Below are 20,850 nucleotides of genomic sequence, written 5' to 3'. Positions count from 1 at the left end.
GGACCAGTGAAGGAGTTGAGTGGTTGACCGGGGGAGATTGCAAGGGTCTCTGCTGGCACTGAGGTGGGACTCTGTTGTGTTGCCTGTGTGTGGAACCAGGAAGCAGCCTTCAGTGGTGGCCCAGGTAGGGGAGGAGCACAGGCATGCCAGAGCTTACAACCACAGTGAAACAGAATTCTGGTCCTTGGTTGAAGAGCAAGCAGGCCTGGGACCCACTGGGACCCCCTGAAGTGTGAGACAGTGTGCCCTGGAAGCAGTGCCCCACTTTAAGAAAGAGCTAAAAGGGGGCAGCTAGGTGGTGCAGTGGATAGAGCACTGGCCCTGGAGTTGGGAGGACCTGAGTTCAAATCTAGTCTCAGACACTTGACACTTACTAGCTGTGTGACCCTGAGCAAGTCACTTAACCCCAATTGGCTCACCCCCCAAAATAAATAAATAAAGGAAAGAGCTAAAAGTCAAGAAATAGCCTGGAAAGATGAGCAGACAGAAAAAAATGCAATCGTTAAAAAGTTTCTTTGGTGACAAGGAAGATCAAAATACACCCTCAGAAGAAGATAACAAAGATCCTACATTCAAAGCTTCCAAGAAAAATATGAATTGGTCTCAGGCCATGGAAGTGCTTATAAAAGGACTTTGAAGATAAGGTAAGAGAGGTAGAGGAATAAATGGAAAGAGAAATGAGAGTGATTAAGGGAGGTCACAAAATAGTCAACAGCTTGAAAAGCCAAATGGAAAAGGAGATACAAAAGATCTCTGAAGAAAATAATTGCTTAAAGATTAGGATTGAGCAAATTGAAGCTAATGACTTTATGAGAACTCAAGACACAATAAAGCAAAACCAAAAGAATGAAAAAATAGAGGACAATGTGAAATATCTCCTTGGAAAAACTGCTGACTTGGAAAATAGATCCAGGAAAGATAATTTGAAAATTATTGGACTAACTGAAAGTCATGATCAAGGAAAGAGCTTAGGCATCATCTTCCAAGAAATTGTCAGGGAAAATTGCCCTGATATTCTAGAACCAGAAGGTAAAACAGAAATTGAAAGAATCCACTGATTACCTCTTGAAAGAGATCCCAAAATGAAAACCTTTAGGAATATAATAGCCAATTTCCAGAACTCCCAAGTCAAGGAGAAAATATTGCAAGCAGCCAGAAAGAAACAAGTCATGTATGGTGGAGCCACAGTCAGGATAACACAAGATCTATCGGCTTCTACATAAAGGATTGGAGGGCTTGGAATATGATATTCTGGAATGCAAAAGAACTGGGATTACAACTAAGAATCACCTACCCAGCAAAACTGAGTATAATCTTTCAGGGGAAAAATGGGAATTCAACAAAATCAAGCATTCTTGAGGAAAAAACCTGAGCTGAATAGAAAATTTGACTTTCAAAACAAAACTCTAGAGAAGCATAAAAAGGAAAAATAAATCATAAGGGATATTAAAAGGTTAAACTGTTTACATTCCTACATGAGAAGATGATACTTGTAACTCATAAGAACTTTCTCATTGCTAGGGCAGGTGGATGGAGTATATTTAGACAGAGGACACAGGAGTTAGTTGAATATAAAGGAATGATATCTTTAAAAATTAAAATTAATGGGTGAGAGAGGAATGCATTGGGAGAAAGGGAAAAGGAGAGGTAGAATGGGGTAAAGTATCTCACATAAAAGAAGCAAGAAAAAGTTTATGGAGTGGAGGGGAAGAAGGGGGGAAGTGCAGGGGAGTGAGTGAGCCTTACTATCATCAGAATTGGCTCAAAGAGGGAATACCATACACACTCAATTGGGTAGAGTAATCTTTTTAAGCCTGTAGGAAAGTATGTGGGAAAGGGGATACGGGGGTAGAGACAGAAGAAGAGAGGGAAGATTGGGGGAGGAGGCAGCCAGAAGCAAAACACTTTTTAAGAGGGATAGGGTGAAAGAAGATAGAAAATAGAGTAAATATCATGGGGAGGGAATAGGATGTAGGGAAACACAGTTAGCAATAGTAACTGTGAAAAAATTTTTGAAGCAAAAGCAAGAGCAATGTAAGATGAAAATGGTGATTGATTGATTGATGGATGGATGGAATGATAATAATTAGATGAAGACTGATGATGATAAAATGTATGGTACTTTGCTGGGCGAATGAGAAGAAAATTCTTTGTCAGGTACTATATAAATGTTATCTATTGCTGTTGTTGCAATAATCAACCTCATGGGTTTATTGTAAGGAAATCTCTCTTTAAAGTACTATATAAATGTAGTTTACTATAAAAAAAATGATGAGCAGGATGCTATCAGAAAAACTGGGAAAGACCTACATGAACTGATACAAAGTGAAATATACTGTATACAAAATAACAGCAATATTGTAAGATGATCTGCTGTGAATAACTTGGTTATTTTCAGCAATGCAATGATCCAAGACAACTCTGATGGACTTATAAAAAATACAATCCATCTACAGAGAAAGAACTGATGGTATCTGAATACAAATTGAAGCATAATTTTTTTGTTAGTTCCTTTATCTGAAGTTTTGCTTTTGTCTGTTTTCTTTTACAACCTGGCTAATGTGGAAATGTTTTGCATGACTACTCATGTATAATTTATATTGAATTGCTTGAGTTCTTGGAGGGGAAGGTAGGGAGGAGGAGAATTTGGAACACAAAGTTTTAAAAAATTGAGGTCAAAATTTGGTTTTACATGTAATTTGGGAAAATAAAAATTCTAAATAAATAAAAACAATATAAATGCTTACAGATTGACTAAATGGTGAAAACAATGGCCAAGATGAATCTAAAAATCTTACCATCATGCTAGGTAATAAAATTTGTGATTTATCTAAAATAAGTAATATAGAATACATATCTTTGTGTGAATATACATGATACACACACACGATATATAAACACACATACCAGTATATATTAGTACATATGTATACATATGTATGTATTGTGTATATATGCATTTGCATATTATATAATCACATACATATTATGTATGTCAATATATACATGCCAATTTGAACCTTACCTTGATGCAGTGAGGGTAGAACAAAGTTCTTTTTCTGTACTTACCTCATTATATACAACTGGATTCCATCTGGCTGGAGGTGGATGGCCCGAGACATATCCTTCAGTGCTTCTGGTAATTTATGTATCTGTTGAATGATGAATAGGAGATTAGTGTTTAATATTAATAACTTCTTCCTTTATATAACTTTGTGTAGTCCCTTAAAAAAATTTGGGGATATTTTAGAAAATTTTGCTGCATGGGTTCTATAAGGTTTTAAGATACAGAAATGTAAGAAAAGAGGTAAATTATATAAATGGCCTTCCTCAAGAATTGAAGCTTCCTTTCTCCTGAGCTTAGTCAAAGGACTGAAACTCAGATGGATCTCAGAGATACTGTTCTTTTTGCCCATTTCAACATTGTCATGGTTCTATATGTTATACTTTGGTCTGTCCTTCTTGCCAGCAAAAATCTTCTTATCTACTTTGTCTTCCAGTACCCATCAGATTATGCCATCTACCTTTCAAGCAAGCAGAAAGCCCCATATCTTCCAAAAACTAGTGGAAATTCCTATTTTTTCTTGAGTTGACAGAAATATATATCAATGACAAAGATTATATATTGTATTTATTTATAATCAGTGGCCTAAGAGTAGCTATCTTTTAAATATTCAATGAAATGATAATATCCTGAAACAATATTCAACCCTCTCAAGTTCTGAAGTAGACCAGTCAGTCTCTCAAAGATTGTAATGGCCTATTATTTGACCCCAGGTCCAGTCTGCTCCAGGACACATGAATCTGTGTTTCTGAAAGTGTCAAGAACCAGAACCATTTTTCTCACTGCTGCAACTTGATTATACTTGGTTGGTGAGGGAGAATTGAAATTACACTTATGAAACAGCCACCTTTAAGGGATGGTTTTTTGTGGCACACAAACTTCCTGCCAATCAACTAAGCAAGGAAGACATAGTAATTTGTGGATTACATGGGGTTCCTTGTTACTTATGCAGAAGCTGACCATGGAATACATACAGAATTCATTAGTTGAATGGAGAAAAAGAGGAATCAGACTTTCAGGTAGCATGAAGAATGAGAAAATTCATTGTCAAGAATAGTAAATGATAAATTATGGGAGCAAAAAAGGAGAGAAGGGTAGAGTTTGTGTCTATGGAAAAAAAGAACAAGTAGTCAAAATGTTTGTGTTCCTTATGACCACAAAATAAGTGACTTGTCTAGGAAAAAATTCCAAGCAAACTGACTATAATTAGAATAAATATCATCACATAATTATCTCTCTACTCCTCAACATGATCCGTTATATCTAGTATTCTATTCACTGTTCCACAAAAGTTGTTTGCACATTCTTTCCCCTTTATCTGCTCACACAATTTCTTCATAGATCTCTAGAATGTCCTCCCTTCACACCTCACTTCTTTTTCAAGGGCCATCTGAAATCTCACCTTCTCCTCAAATATACTAACCTAGTAGGTAATCCTTAAAAGTTTTTTTTCTGTTAACTAATTTGTTTAGTCAGTGCAGTATCCTTTCTTCTCCCAAGCTAAACATATCCCCTCTCTTGACTACATAATTTCTTTTTAAAAAAATTAAAAAATTTAAATTAAAAAAAATTTTTAGTGAGGCAATTGGGGTTAAGTGACTTGCCAAGGTCACACAGCTAGTAAGTGTTAAGTGTCTGAGGCCAGCTTTGAACTCAAGGTCCTCCTGACTCCAGGACTGGTGTTCTATGCACTGCGCCACCTAGCTGCCCCAACTACATAATTTCTATCTAGAAATACACCTCGTTACCTCTCCTCTCCTATGACCCTTGTTTATCCCTTCTGCTAGCTTATTTCCATTACTAGGCTCTCAATTCATAGATTCTTGATATTTTCCTTCTGACTTCTTTTCATAACTTATATTTATTTGAAATCTATCTTTTCACCTGAGGATATCTGGCAAACCTTTCTAATTGTGGCTGTATTTGGGCATTACCAGGGAATACCCATTTTCCCAAACTCACAAGATTAGAAAGAGGACTTACCATATCAAGTGCTTTCTCATTGCTTGTTCTGGACCATCACTCCCAACCTTGTCACTGTCACCTCTGGACCCCCTATTACTTTCATATATTTCTCAACAACTTTGGCACTCAGGTGACTTTTTCCCTTCCTAATCTTTTCTCCTCTTAGTTTCAGTATCCAGGTTGATGACTCTTTAACCCTGATCCACCTCCTATAACCTCCACCTTGAATCAAGCAGGCACACTTTTGTCTCATCAATATTCTAAACTTCTTTACTCCCCCATAACCCTTAACATAGACTCTTCCAATCATAATTTCCCCCTGTTTAATATATCTATACTCATGTCTATTGGGGCAGCTAGGTGGTGCAGTATATAAAGTACTGGTCCTGGAGTCAGGAGGACTCTGTGTTCATAATCTCACCACTAGCTATGTGACCCTGGGACAAAATCATGCTTAACCCCAATTGTTTTAGAACATCTGGGGGTCATTCTCCAGTCAGTTCCTGATGTATATCGTGCCACAGAACCCAGATGGCTATGGAGGAGGAATGAGGTTGGTGACCTTGCACAGCCCTCCCATCACTTAAATCCAATTCACCCCAAGTCAAGACATCATCTCTTGATGTCATGGTCATCTTGAGAATGAAGGACAAAAAAAAGAGAATGAGGACAAACAACAACAACGCGTGCCTATTAATTCTGCATCATAATGATCTTTGGTTTCTCAACCATTACTCCTATTCCATCTTACCTGGTCTGTCCATTATACCCATTTTGACTCAATAGTTGTCAATTTCCAAGAAGCATTTGCTTACATCTTTGAATATCTTTTCCTCTTAACATCTAAGCAAAATACCTTAATAATTCTAATCTTGGATAACCTATTCTTTCCCATTCTCATGGCTCTTGAAAAACTATTTTCTTCAAGATCATTAATGATTTTTTTATCGCCAAATCCAAAAGTTTTTCTCAATACTCCTCAATGACCACTATGAAACATTGATAGTTTAACCACCCTCTCCTTGGCATTTCTCTTCATTTTGCTTCTGCGTATTTTCATAGTCCTCCTCCTACCTCTCTAACTACTTCTTTCTATCTTCATCTTTTCTTCCCATCCTTCAAGTGTGGCATCCCCATGGCTCTGTCTTTAGACCTCTGAGTTTTATCCTCCATAATCTTGCTTGGCTATCTCATCTACTCCCATGACTTTAATTTATCACTTCCTGGAGTGATTCCCCAAACTATATCTACAGCCCAGAAATCTAGACATCTTCCCTTAGCTCCACATCTTGCATTTCAACTGCCTGCTAAATATCTCCACTTGGATACTAAAGTGGCACCTCAAATTTAACCTATCCAAAGTTGAATAAATTCAACATATTTCTCCCAAAGTATATCCTTCCTGCTAACTTCCTTATTGTATTTAGTGGTAATGCCATTCACCCCTAGGTATCCTAAAGCACAGGCTTATCACAGCTTGAAAAGCATGATTTTCTATAGTGTCTAGGAAAAAACGTGAACTTCTGTCTTTAGCATTTAAAGTCCTTCACAGTTGAGTTCCAGCCTCTTTTTTCCTGCCTTATTACATATATTTCCCTTCATGCACTCTATGATTCAGTTCGCTCCTCACTACACATGATTACATCTTTGTATCCTTGTACCAGCTATTCAGCAATCTGGAATGCACTCCCTCCTCTGCCTCCTCCCAGTATTTCTTCAAGCTTGGATCAGATTTCCCCTCCTACATGAGACCTTTCCAGATCTCTGCTCCTCCATTGCTAGTGCCCTCTCCCACCTCAAAAATTACCTTGTATTTACTGCTATATATTTTAATTTACTTACAATGTACCCATTGTTTTTCTCCTTAGAATGTAAACTTCTTTAGGAACATGACTTTCATTTTTGTTTTTGTAATACTTCAGGCCCTTGAAAAGTGTCTAGCACATAGTAAGCACTTTAATTAATACCTAATGATTATTGATTGATTATCAAGCTTCAAAACCACAGAGACATTTTTGATTCTTCCTTTTCCTCCAACCCTCCCACATGCCTTGTTGCTTCTTCTTTTATATTATTATCATTAATATTATTGTTATTAGTATCTTCTTTCTAATCCCTTTAGCCTGGTTCAGAGATAAGACCCCAATTGTTATCCCTGACTCTGATATTTTTATATTTCAACATAGGCTTTTAATTCAGCACAATTTGTAAAAGATTTGGTGACTGATCAATACAATGATCAATCACAGTTCCAAAGGACTTACAATGAAAAATGCTATCCACCTCCAAATAGAGAACTGATAGACTCAGACTACAGGTTGAAGCATACTTTTTTCTTTATTTCTTTTTCTTAATTTTTTTCTTTTTTATGGCTAGTGCAGAAATATCTTTTGAATGATTGTATATGTATAATGGATATTGTATTTCCTTTCTTCTCAACAAGGAAGGGGATAATGGGAGGAAAAGAATTTGGAAGTTAAAATTGAATCAAAATAATCATATTTTACTTTGTATTATGGTTATTTCTGCATATGTCCTTTCTTCCCTGTTAGATTATTATGGTTCTTGAAGGCAAGGTCTGCATATTATTTGCTTTTGAGTGCTCCTAGGCATCCAGTACTGTGAAAATGAGACATTTACAAAATATCCTAATACATGAGTACTATATGAGGTGTATGAAAAAAGGATTTTTTTGAAGAAGAGATCGGGGGAGGGACCAGGAAGATTAGGGAAGATTTTCTGGAGGATGTAGCATTTGAGTTCTGTTTTAAAGAATGGGGAGAATCTTAAGTATGAGGTTTCTTGAGGGAGGGGGTGAGTAGGGGAGGATGAGTAGTTTGAGGTGACAGAGAAGGGCATTCTAGACCTATGGAAAAGCATCAATGAAGGTATGTTGCCATGTTGGATATGTTGGAAAATGAATTCTTGTTAAGCTACAGTCGGATTAGATAGTCTTTCTCTGAGCTGCTTTTTAAATTTGTTTTTCTTTCCATTTATAGATGCTTAGAAGTAAATGATGTAATAAGGGCAGTCTCTCTCAAATACTTAAATAAGTTAGTTTTCTCTTAGATCTGAGTGTTTCCTCCCAGGATGCCAGTTGCTAATGGTAATTTTTATTCCTGTTCTTCTCTGAACTTCTTCGTTGTTTATGTGCTGGCTTATAAACACCATGGGACCCTCTATTGCCCTATGTGTAATATTCATTTTAATTTTTCAGAGACTTCTATTTCCATGTCTTATAGCCATAGAGCAAGGTTAGCAGATTAATGGTTCTTAAAATATGAGCTTTGGCGGGGGCGGGGGGCAGCTAGGTGGCACAGTGGGTAAAGCACTGGCCCTGGATTCAGGAGTACCTGAATTCAAATCCAGCCTCAGACACTTGACACTTACTAGCTGTGTGACCCTGGGCAAGTCACTTAACCCCCATAGCCCCGCAAAAAAACAAACAAAAAAACATGAGCTTTTGTTTCTGAGAGAAGCTGAGGGTAACTAAAAGAACCCTGCAGCTTCCTGAAGGCAATCCAGTTTAATTCTGTACCAACTTGTCCATTTTTATATCTGTCCCATTTAAATGTACTGATGGGCAAGATTAATAGGTTGTACATTCAACTGCATGCCAAAATCTAGGTAATAAATATTATCCATCCACTTGACCTTTCCTATGAATATGGGGCAGTCCAAAATCTTTTGAATGGCTATGGATCTCATCCAGAACACTCCAATGATCAACCAGTACATTTGATAGAACCAGTACGTTTCTATCTAGAACAAGAACATTTGGAGTATACCATCCAAAGGGAATCTAGCTCCAACTTGAATTCTATTCAAGGATAGCCTTGAGTGCTACAAGAAACACTTTTAGTGAACCTACATCTCCATCTTTATCTAAAGTTTGTGAATAGAGCATATGGAATCATGGCTATTTTTGTTGGTGGTATAGAGGATAGAATAGCAGTCCTGGAGTCAGGAAGACCTAAGTTCAAGTCTGGCTTCAGAGACCAGCTGTGTAACTTTGAGCAAGTCCCATAGCCTCTGCCTGGCTCGGTTCTCTTATCTATAAAATGGGGATAATAATAGCATCAGTGTGGAAATAAATGAGGTTGGAGAAAAACATACCAGAAGGCATGGGTCAGAAAAAAGAAAGAAAAAAGACAAAAACTTGTAGCAGTCTGCACAGACATCTTAAGTTATAGAATCATGAAAACTTTCTTCAAGGAAAGAATGAGTAGGCACTGGATATAGTAAGATGAAAATAAAATCACAAAAGTGAAAAAATTATATTTTAACAGGAGATTAACTTTTGATTTTTAAATCATCTCTGAATCATTTATCTGTATATAGCCAGACCCATCAACTTGTTAGAACAAAGTTCAAAATTAGCAAAGAGCTAGAATAATGAGAAAGAGATATAGTAGGCAATTTAAAGAGTTCAGTTCTGAGAAATTTAAATGAATATTCAATAATTAAAGTGGTTAATGGACAGCAGAAGCAACATAAACACTGATTAGAATAATTTCTTACAGAAATTTGACCAATGTAAATTGTCATGACAAAGAGACAAAGAGTCAAAGATCTTTTGAGACCTTAATAGGGGTATAGGGCAAAAAATATTTGACTTAATTGCCAGATGGAGAGAGATGGCAGTCACAGACAATGCCAATTTAGAATATAAACTCATTTGGAAAATCTCACAAAGAAAGATAATAGATGAGTATGACTAGTGTTACCTCATAAAACTGATTTTAGCAGTAGAGGAACAAAAAACACACATAGTAAAGGCACAGAAAAAGGAAAACAATTTATTAAACTTAGTTTAAGGACTCATGTTACATAAAAAATTGAATAAATTCACATATTATATGAGAATTTACTAAGCATTTCCTATCTGGGAGGCATTTGGGGGAATACAAAGATATGTAAAACACTCAGGGAGCTTTAAATCTACTGAAGGAAGTATAAGATATATAGGCAGGTAATTACACTGAGGTACAACAAAGCAAGTACCACATGGGATAAATCATGCCCCCAAAATAATGATAGATGCAATACGTTAACATAGTTTACTTACAAAGCCTGATTCTCAACACCAGAATTAAAAGAAATTTTACTGAATAAATACTGTTTTTTTTTTTTGGTTTGGACTTATTTTTAGTTAGTATTTTAATAACAAAAATAAAGGTACCACATTCATTGTTTCTATATGCCAGCAAATGACAAAGAAGTAGGGAGTAAAGGGAATTTTTTGTGATAAGTATCTTATTCTGTAGCTATTCTTTTTTAGTGGGTACAGAAGCATTCTAGGGTCGAGGGGAGGGAAAAATCTTCATTTAGCTGAAATATGGAGAAAGAAATGGACTTTACTTATCTAGTTAGGTGAATGACTCAATTTGCCTGCTGCCTCTATCCCATGATTTCTGGTATTTGGAGAGAGAACCAAGAGAGAACTCTAGGACCCTGAAGGGCAGGAGCCCTGGTAAATTTATACTCTCCAGCCCTGTGGTCAATCAGTGAGTCAATAGGCATTAATTAAAGCACATACTCAGCATTGTGCTGAGCTCTGGGGTTACAAAGAAAAATAAAAACAGCCCCCAACCTCAAGGAGCTCACATTCTAAAAGGAGAAATACCATGTAAATAACTTGGTACCTTGTCTTCCCTTATCCATTAAAAAGACAGTCTTTCCTTGTGCTACCTCATCCTATTCTCCAGTTTCTATACTCATCTTTCTTCCTTCCTTGTCCATTGTAACCTCTGGTACCCTTCAAATTCCCTAATCCAAATCCCCAAATACCTTAACAAATTCCCCTTCATCCTAGATCCAATCATTTTACATTCTTTCCATCTTTTTGTACTCAGAGATTCCTGACTCCAACAAGAAGGCCATCTTCCCTGGCCACCCTATCTAGCACTGGGTATTCCTCCTGTGCCCCATAACACACTAGGCCAAGAGGAATAGTAGGAATATGCCTTAATCCTCAGTAATACATCCAGATGCTTCTGCTGCCACCATCCCTCAAGGACTTCTCCAGTTTTGGAGAGGTCTCCATCTGGCCACCCTGTGTAGATACTTGCTGTAGCTCCCTTTCAGTTTCCTTTGTTGGATTACCACCCCTTTCACCAAATGAGTTTATTCTGAGGCTCTGTCCTGGTCTCTTTTCTCTTTTTTCTTGGAGACCTCAACAGCTTTCATAGGTTTAATTACCATTTCTATGCTGATGACTTACAGTCTCTCTCTCTCCTGAGCTCTCCCCTACCCATAAACTGTTCAAAACCTACTCTAAACATTCCTATTTTTTTCCAAAACATACCACCATCCTTCCAGTCCACCCAGGTTATCACCCTCATGCTTATCCTCAACCTTTTACTCACCATATATATCCAACCAGTTAGTTGTCAGATCTTGCCTTTAAAACATTTCTTACATCTGTCTTCTATCCACTCACATAGCCACCACCCTAATTCAAGCCCTCAACTGGTCTCAACTATTGAATGGTTTCCTAATTGTTCTCCTTGCCTCAAGTCTTTCCTTTTTTTGTTTTTGTTTGTTTGTTTTTGGTTTTGGGTGAGGCAATTGGGGTTAAGTGACTTGCCCAGGGTCACACAGCTAGTAAGTGTCAAGTGTCTGAGGCCGGATTTGAACTCAGGTCCTCCTGACTCCAGGACCGGTGCTCTATCCACTGTGCCACCTGGCTGCCCCCCTCAAGTCTCTCCTTATTCTAATTTATTCTCTTACATAGATGCCAAACTGATTTTCCTCGAGTGCAGTCTAACCATATCATTTCCAAAACCTCAATAATCTCCAGTGGCTGCCTATTATTTCTAGCATCAATTAAAACATCTTTGTTTGACTTGTAAAACTCTTCATAACCTGGACCCATTCTACTTTTCTCAGTCTTTTCATACATTATTCTCCTCCACATACTCATCACTCTAGCCAAACTAGCCTTCTTTGCTTTTACTTACACACAATACTCTCTCTCCTGTCTTTAAGCCTTTGTCCAACTGTTTATCAATATTGTTGTTTAGTTGTTTGAGTCATGTCTGACTCTTTGTGAATCCATTTGGGATTTTCCTGGCAAAGATACTGGAGTCTATTTCTCATTTCCTTCTCCAGATCATTTTACAGATGAGGAACCGAGGCAAATATGGTTAAGTGGCTTGCCCAGGGTCACACAACTAATAAGTCTCTGAAGTGATTTAAACTCAGGAAGATGAGTCTTACTGACTTCAGGCCTGGCATTCTATCCACTGTACCATCTAGCTGCCCTGAAGTTGCATATTGAGGTCTCCTCAAAAAACCTTTTCTCCCAATTCATCAGCCTCCTGAAAACTTTATTCCATGTTATCCACCAACAGATTGCTCTGCTTTAGATGTCACCACCACCCATAATTGTTCCTAAATTCTGATATTTCCATCTCTGATCAAAACCTTCTTTTATCTTTATCTGACTGCTTCACTTGTCCCGACACTATTTTTTTATCCTCACTTTGATATCTAGTTTCTCTTCTCTTCCATGTTCTCCTAATCTATAACTTTGTTCTCGCTTCCTTCCCCACCATCCATCTTGTTTGTACCCAAATACTGCTGAATGAAGCAGAAAAGTCTCACAACAATGTTACTATAATTTATGTTATCTAACCATAACTGGTCCTTCCTTGTGGCTTAACAATCTTTTTATTCTTCCCAGTGTGATGTTCTACTGTATTCCCTTAACCAGCTGTTCCAAAAACTTCTCTTCTGCTCAAGCTGCCCCCATCTCTCAGCAGAGCACCTGACCTCCTACTTTACTGAGAAAATCAAGAAAATCCATTATTAGCTCTCTGTTCTCCCCCACTTTGTACCTTAAAACCTCTTTGTAACCTTTCCTCCCAGTTCTTTTCTCCTTTGTTCCAGGCTTACAAAGGTCAACCCCTCTATTTGTACCATTGATCCCAGTCCCTCCCATATCCTCTAGGAGTTTGACTCTTCAATCATTACCTTCCTCTCTTCTTCAATCCTTACCTACTGCTTCTTTTCCCAGAAGGCTGAAAATATGCACAGGACTTTTGTATCCCTTAGAAACATTCACTTGACTCTGACCAGTACCTCAAGCTATTATCAAAAGTCTCTTCACTTGTTCATAGCAAAATCAGGGGAAAAAAATGTATACTTTTCTCATGCTCTCTCCAAGGTTACAAATCATTTCGTAACTGCTAAATCCACTGACCTTTTCTCAGTTTTCATCTTGCTTGACCTCTTAGCAATTTCTGACATTTTCAACAACCCCTTCTTCCTGGACATGCTTCTGTGATGTCACTATCTGGATTCTCTTCCAAACTGCGTGACCATCCATTGTCAGTCTCATTTCCTGTATTGCTGTCCTTCTTCTAGCTCCTTGGTATGGGTGATTCCAAGAGCTCTATCTTGGACACTAATTCTCTCTTTACACTCTCTTTTGGTGATCTCATCAGATCCTACTGGATTCAGTTATCATTGGTACACAAATAATTTCCAAATAACATATCTAATCACTTAGCCCACTACCCGGTACACAGGAGGAGCTTGTTTCCTTCTCTTCCCTTCCCTAATCTCTCTCTTGAACAACTGTTTTCCTCTCCACATGGATCTACTATTGGCATTTCAAACTAAACATATCATCTGTCACAACCATCCCCTTCTCACTAAACTTTCCATTCTCTCACCCCACTAACCCATCCCCAAATAATCTTTTTAAGGCTTGGCTCTGAGCTGAGAAAGTACCTTTTCAATAGAAATTATCTTGTATTTGAATTCATACAACTGGTTTGTTTGTTTGTTTTTGCAGGGCAATGAGGGTTAAGGGACTTTCCCAAGGTCACATAGCTAGTAAGCTTCAAGTGTCTGAGGCCAAATTTGAACTCAGGTCCTCCTGAATCCAGGGCCTGTGCTTTATCCACTATGCCACCTCGCTGCCCTGACAACTGGGCTTTGAATCCTGCATTTGTCACTTACTAGCTGTGTGACCTTGGGTGAATCACTTAGGCCCAATTTTCCTCATCTATAAAAATGAAGGGGTTGGGTTAGATGTCTTTTAAAGTCTCCTCTAGCTTTAAATCTATGATCCCATGAGCTCCATAAGCAGCTCCTTATTGCCTCTAAAATGAAATAATTATTTCAGCCTACTGTTTAAAATCTTCCATCATCTGCCCTTAAGCTACCTTTCCAGATATTTCATATTATCTTTCTCCCAATTACACTCTCTGTGTTCCAGAAAAAACACACAAAAAACCACTTGGCATAATAGCTATTCCCTGAATTAGGGACCTTCATAAAGTTTATCCAAAATGCATTGTTTCCTTACCTCTGCCTGTTAGAATTAGATTCCTTAAATGAACCAATTAGCAAACACTTATTAACCACCTACTAGTAGCCAGGCACTATGCTGATGCCTGGTTGGTAACATAGTGTGGGTACCAAAAAAAAAAAAGCTAGTGTAGGTACAAAAAACAAAGAATTTGTTACATTTGTAAGGGGGGGTCAAAATGACTATACCCTATTTGATATCTTAACTAGGTGAGAACATCTCAATCAATCAAAAACAAGATTATGTGAAAAGTCTTTTGAAAGCCAAGCTGAAGTGAACCCCTTTGATGAACTACTGACTTTGTCACACATGCTCTCTTTTTTGGGGGGAGGGATGTTTTATACCATCTCTTCTTATTGTGCCTTTTTTGGGGGGGAGGCAATCAAGGTTGAGTGACTTGTCCAGGGTCATCCAGTGTCTGAGGCTGGATTTGAACTCAGGTCGTTCTAAGTCCAGGGTTGGTGCACCACCACCTAACTGCTCCTCATACTGGTCTTATAAATACCACTTTTAAAAACTAAGTCTTTTTGACAAAATGATTTTTAGTTGATAGTTATGTTAGGGAAACAAATCAGTTGGGACTCATAAGATCTATGCCATCAGATAAACAACTCAACCTCTTAGAGCTATCCTTAGAGAGCTATCCTTGAGAGAATGTAGTATTCATACTCTTCGAGCCAAACTCATCAGTGGGAATGAGAATTTGGAAAGTAATCCCAGAGTATGTTATAAATAATTCTTACTATTAAAGCCAGCTAAGTGATGCAGTGGATAAAGTGCCAGACCTAAAGTCTGGAACACTTATCTTGCTGAGTTCGAATCTGGCCACAGGCACTTACTAGCTGTGTGACCCTGGAAAAGCCACTTAACACTTAAGAAATTTAAGTTTGCTTCAGTTTCCTCATCTGCAAAATGAGCTGGAGAAGGAAATGGCAAACCACTCCAGTATCTTTGCCAAGAAAACCCCCAATGGTATCATGAGAGCTGGGCATGACTGAAATGACTAAACATTAAAGCCATTATATTATCACAGTCCCTTTTCCAAGTTGTTAGTGCTCTTATTTGTGTACAAGTTATATACCCAATGTAAATTCCTTTAGGATAGGGACTATTTCATTTTTGTCATTATATTCCCCAGCACTTAGCAAAGCAATTTCCATATAGGATGGCATTTCATAATTTCTTTTTTAAGTTAGGTTTCTGTTTACCACTTCACCTGCCATCTGATAATGTGATTTCCTAATAGCTTTCCAACAGCCCTCATTAAGGTGATACTTAACTAGTCAAAAATAAAGTGTCAAAATTAATATCCTATGAGTTTATACCCAAGGTGTCTAGTGTTGATGTCTCTAATATGATGACATAACTTCTTAAAATGAAGACAATTTCCTAAAAAGCTACAGAGTTCACTGATACTACTAATAACCAGGTCATATGTAAAGAAGAGGTGAATTAAACTTGTCTTTTTAAATATAAAAGCTTTAATCATTCACTTTTTCCTGACTTTCTGATTTTTTACTTTATGTAAACTCTCAAAATTCATGCTGGATAAAGGAGAATGAACAAGATTGTAAATTTAAACAAACTTATCTGAGAAAAAAGGAGATTTACAACTACATACTTATTTGCTGTGCCTGCTTAATGGTTGCTATCTAAAATTTTAATTCAACAAATATTTATTAAGCACTGTGCGAGGCACTGTGGATACAAAGATGAAAAGGAGAATAATCTCTACCCTCAAGCACACAAAGTACTATAAAAAATTTGGGAAAGGAGAAATTAATTTTGGCAGGGTCAAATCAAGAAACTTTTAGGAAATAGTGACTAAACTGAGCCTTAAAGAAAGAGAGAGGGGCAGCTAGGTGGCGCAGTGGATAGAGCACTGGCCCTGGAGTCAGGAGTACCTGAGTTCAGATCCGGCCTCAGACACTTAACACTTACTAGCTGTGTGACCCTGGGCAAGTCACTTAACCCCAATTGCCTCACTAAAAAAAAAAAAAAAAAAGAGAGAGAGATTTTCCTAGGCAGATATAGAAGATGTATGCCCTATGCATGAGGTGGGGCAGGGGGGTGGAGAGAACTTTCTTGAATGGATGAAGCTGAAAAGGGCAAGACAAGATCTGGCAAAAGCTAATCTGCCATTTGGTTGGAATGTAGAGAATGTGAAGGAGAGTAGTTCAAAATGCAGCTGAGAGGGTAAATTGGAGCCAGACAGCAAAGTGTCTAAAAAGGGACAGGATAAGAGCTTTGTGTTTTATTCTATAAACAATGTGGAGACACTGATGGTTTTTAATAAAGGAATGAAAGGGTCAGATATGAATTAGGAAGATTACTTTGGCAGCTGTTTGAAGGAAGCTCAATTAAGAAACCATTACAATAGTCCAGGCAAGAAATAACGAAGGCTTGAAGTCAGAAAGGTAACAATGTAAGCAGAGGCAGGGAAGGATATTATAGATGGAATATGTGGAGTGGGAGAGAATCAAAGATGACTTTGAGATTTTGAACTTGAGTGATGAGGGAGAAGACAGTGCCATGAATATAAATAGGGAAGCTTTGAAGAGGCAAGTTTGGGAGTAAAAACAATGGACTTAATTTTGGTTGGACATCTTGAGTTTCAGGTACTTTTGGGGTATCCTGGTGCAAATGTCCAACAGGAAGGGAAAATGTGGAATTTGAGCTCAAGGGAGGGATTGTTAAAGGATTATATAATTATAGAATGTTAAAAGCAAAGGAGACCCTCATGTGGACCAGCCAGTTCCTTATTTTTCCTATTAGGAAAACAAAGCCCAGAGAGTTGGGGGGTAATTTAGTCAAAGTCAAAAGAAGCTGAGCCAAAACTAGAACCTAGGTCTCCTGACTCTCAGGCCAATGTACTTTCAACTTTTGGCTCCCATTTGGCAGTGGCTATTGCAAAAACCAAGTGTTTCCTCTCAATCCAGAGTGCTAGAAGGGGATGACTTTTAAGAGACTTCTTACTAGGCAGTGAACAAATATTGACAGCTGCTATTATTCTTCACTTGCCAAAATTACTCTAATGAGGAGGAGTTCAGACCCTTAGCAAGGCTTATCTGTATTTGTATATCTCACATGGACTCCTATTCTTCTCCTCCCCTCCCCCCCTACTCCAATTTCTCATTACCTCCACTGCTCCCATATGCTTATGCAGGTTTATATTGTAAAAGCCAGTGGAAGAGTCTGCTGTAGACACACTAACCTCTCCTCTTCTCTGCAGGAATTTAAAATCTACTTATCTTCTGAATAAAATTCAATAAGGATTGATTAAGCACCTACTATGTGCAAGGCACTGTGTTAGGCACTAGGGATAAAAAAGACCAAAAAAAAAAATCCCTGCCCTCAAGAAGCTACTTGAGAGGAGATTTAAACAAATACAATATAATTTGAGGAGGGAAAAAGATAAATAACCAAGAAGATAAGAAAAGAATTCCTTTTAGGAGATAGCACCCAAGTAGTGACTTGGAAAAAAGCTAAGGATTCTAAGGGAAGTGCATTCTAACTATAGGGAACAGCCTATACAAAGGTGGAAATAGGAAATGGAATGCTGAATTCTGGGAAAAACAAGTAGAGCAGTTTGGATGAAAGAGAGGAGGGAGAGTAATATGAAATAAGTCTGAAAAGATATGAAATGTCTAGAAAGATAGATTAAAAATAGTTTGTGAAGGGGTTTAAATGCCAAGTTTTAATTTGCATATTATTACAGAACTAATTGGAAGCCACTGAAGATTCTTTGACAAGAAAGACATGCTTTAGGAATATTATTGCATAAGGAATGAGGGGGAGAGGGGAGAAATTAGAAACAGGGAGATCATTTAGGAGGCTATAGTAATAATATTCTTAAGAGGTGATAAAAGTTATATGTGTAGAAGCAAAGAAATGGTCCTAGGAGATGTTTTGAAGATAAAAATCAGTAAGATTTCAAACTTGATTGTATATAGAGGTGAGTTTTGAGGGAAAGTGAAGAATAAAGTATGATTCTGAGCCTATGTATCTAGATCCTAGGAAAGATGGTGGTGACATCAAACAAGGCTCATGGGTGATCAACAGGTACCATGTAGGACATAATCCCATTTCTCTGACAAATCAAATATTTGATTTTTCCTTGGTCTTCTTTTCTTGTCTCTTGTCATTTCAATGACTCTTATCATTGGCAATCATTCCTATGTCTTTAACTTCCCCTTCTCTGTTCTCTAATGGAATATCCATTCAAGAAGTAGCCCAAATTCATCATGTGCATAACCAAACTCCTTCTCGTCCCCCTAAACTTCCTCCCTATGATTTCACTTTTTTCTATATCTGGCACCACTATTTATCCAGTTTTCTCTGTCCTTCACTTTTCATATTGTTGTTAAGTCATTTTAGTTGTGTCCACATCTTCATGAGCAAATTTTGGGGATTTTCTTGGTAAAGATACTGGAGTTTCCTTCTCCAGCTCATTTTACAGATGAGGAAACTGAGGCAAGAAGAGTTAAGTGACTTGCCCATGGTCAAACAGCTAGTTAGTGATTGAGGTCAGATTTGAATTTAGGTCTTCCTGACTCCAGGTCTGGCACCCTATATCCACTGTGCCTAATAATTACCTCTTTTTGGTGTGTGCTGTTATCATTGTCATTGTCAGTCTTTTCCAACCTCTCATATATAGCTGCCAATTCCTATCAATTCTACCTCTGCAAAATCTAACATCTGTCTTGTCCCCTCTACCATACTTTATTACCATAAAACTGAACTATTGTAAGAGATTCCTAACAGATCTTCGCACTTCTACTCCTGATATTTTGTCATCCCATTCTTTTTCTTTTTTTTGGCTGGGCAATAGGGTTAAGTGACTTGCCCAGGGTCATTCAGCTAGTAAGTGTCAATAATCCCATTATTTACACCATTGCTAGAATAATCTTTTCCCACAGAGAAGGTTGAAATCCTTCTCTTTTCAAAAGCCTTCAGTGCCTCTGCCTGGCATTTAAGGCCTTGCACAATCTGGCATAACAGGTCTTTTCTAAGACCTCCAGGCAGTAATCAATGAGTTTTAGGGGAAGCTGGCAAATGTGTATGGACATACACTTCCCAAGAGTCCTTGGGTTTCAGTTTCTTTTATCCTTAAGGAGACTTCCTGCTGTAAGTTTCATAGGTACAGGGTGGGAAAAAAAGTTGCACCTGTCCACATCTGTTCTGAGTTTTCCTTTTGAATGCTGCTGCAGTTGAAGAGCACTTCCTTTCTCCTTCCCTTCCCTCTCTCCCTCCCTTTCTTCCTCTCTCCTCCCTAAGCCACTGATGAGGAAACCTTGATGAGTTCTAAAGTTTTCCAAAGCCTTCCCTTTTCTACTTGCTTGGAAGGAGGTGCAGGAGGGAGAAACAAAAAGGTGCCAATCTGAGCGGCAAAGAATCCTGCAGCTTGCTCTTTGAAAGTCTTTTATACCTTTGCTTTTTATGATGGATGATTGTTTAAATAAAGCATGTAGCCATTAAGAAAGAAAACAAAAAAAAACTGTTTAAATCTATGAATGTCAGCTAGCAAATGAGGAACAGAGATGAGGGTTTCCTATTTGGGGTAATTTTTATAGCAGATTCTAGATCACAAAGAACTTGGGGTCAGCTGCAGTCTAACAATATAGGAGAGAGATCAGGCAGATGAGGGGAAGTAGGTTAAGAGTATGTGGTTGGGGTGCCACTCTATGGCCAAATAGTATATCACACTCCTCTGGTTAGTAAATTTCATGAGAGCTCTGTGTGTGTGTGTGTATGTGTATGTGTGTGTGTGTGCGCGCGCGTGTGCGCACGGCCTACAGCAATTGGATTTACATGATTTGCCCAGAGTCACACAGTTAGTAAGTGTCTGGTGTCTGAAGTCAGATTTGAACTCAGGTCCTCCTCAATCTAGGACCAATGCTTTATCCACTGTGCCACCTACCTATCCCCAGAAGCTATGTGATCTTATTGCAGCTTTCTTTGTGGTGACAAAGAACTGGAAATTGTGGGGATGCCCATCAATTGGGGAATGGATGAACAAATTATGGTATATTATAATGATAGAATACAACTGTTGATTTTTAAAAAAATGGATAGTGGGGCAGCTAGGTGGCGCAGTGAATAGAGCACCGGCCCTGGAGTCAGGAGTACCTGAGTTCAAATCTGGCCTCAGACACTTAACATTTACTAGCTGTGTGACCGTGGGCAAGTCACACTTAACCCTAATTGCCTCACTAAAAAAAAAAAAAGAAAAAAAAAGATAGATTTGCATGACATAATGAAGAGTGAAATAAGCAGAACCAAGAGAACACTATATTGTAACAATAACATTATTTTAAGAACAACTTTAAGTCATTTTGACTATTATAAATACCCAAATCAGCTACAAAGGATCTATGAAGGAAGATGCTACCTATATCCAGAGAAAGAACTGATAAATAGAATATGAATAGAATGATTTCACATATATATTTGTGTCTAACAGTAGCCATCTCTAAGGTGGGGGAGGAAAGAAAAAAGA

At 37.9% G+C, this 20,850-nt stretch overlaps 1 protein-coding gene across 1 annotated transcript in view; it reads right to left on the bottom strand.

Moving 5' to 3' along the window:
* TTC6 (tetratricopeptide repeat domain 6) overlaps positions 1–20,850 on the bottom strand; it is a 245,880-nt gene that overhangs the window by 87,082 nt on the left and 137,948 nt on the right. Inside the window, 1 exon segment of the mRNA XM_043980656.1 lies at positions 3,070–3,152. Within this exon segment, the coding sequence (XP_043836591.1) occupies positions 3,070–3,152 (83 nt within the window).

Source organism: Dromiciops gliroides, chromosome 2 (assembly GCF_019393635.1).
Source record: "Dromiciops gliroides isolate mDroGli1 chromosome 2, mDroGli1.pri, whole genome shotgun sequence".
NCBI classification, from domain to species: domain Eukaryota; kingdom Metazoa; phylum Chordata; class Mammalia; order Microbiotheria; family Microbiotheriidae; genus Dromiciops; species Dromiciops gliroides.
The sequence above is the reverse complement of the archived record's forward strand: the minus strand, read 5'-3'. Positions and strand labels throughout refer to the sequence as shown.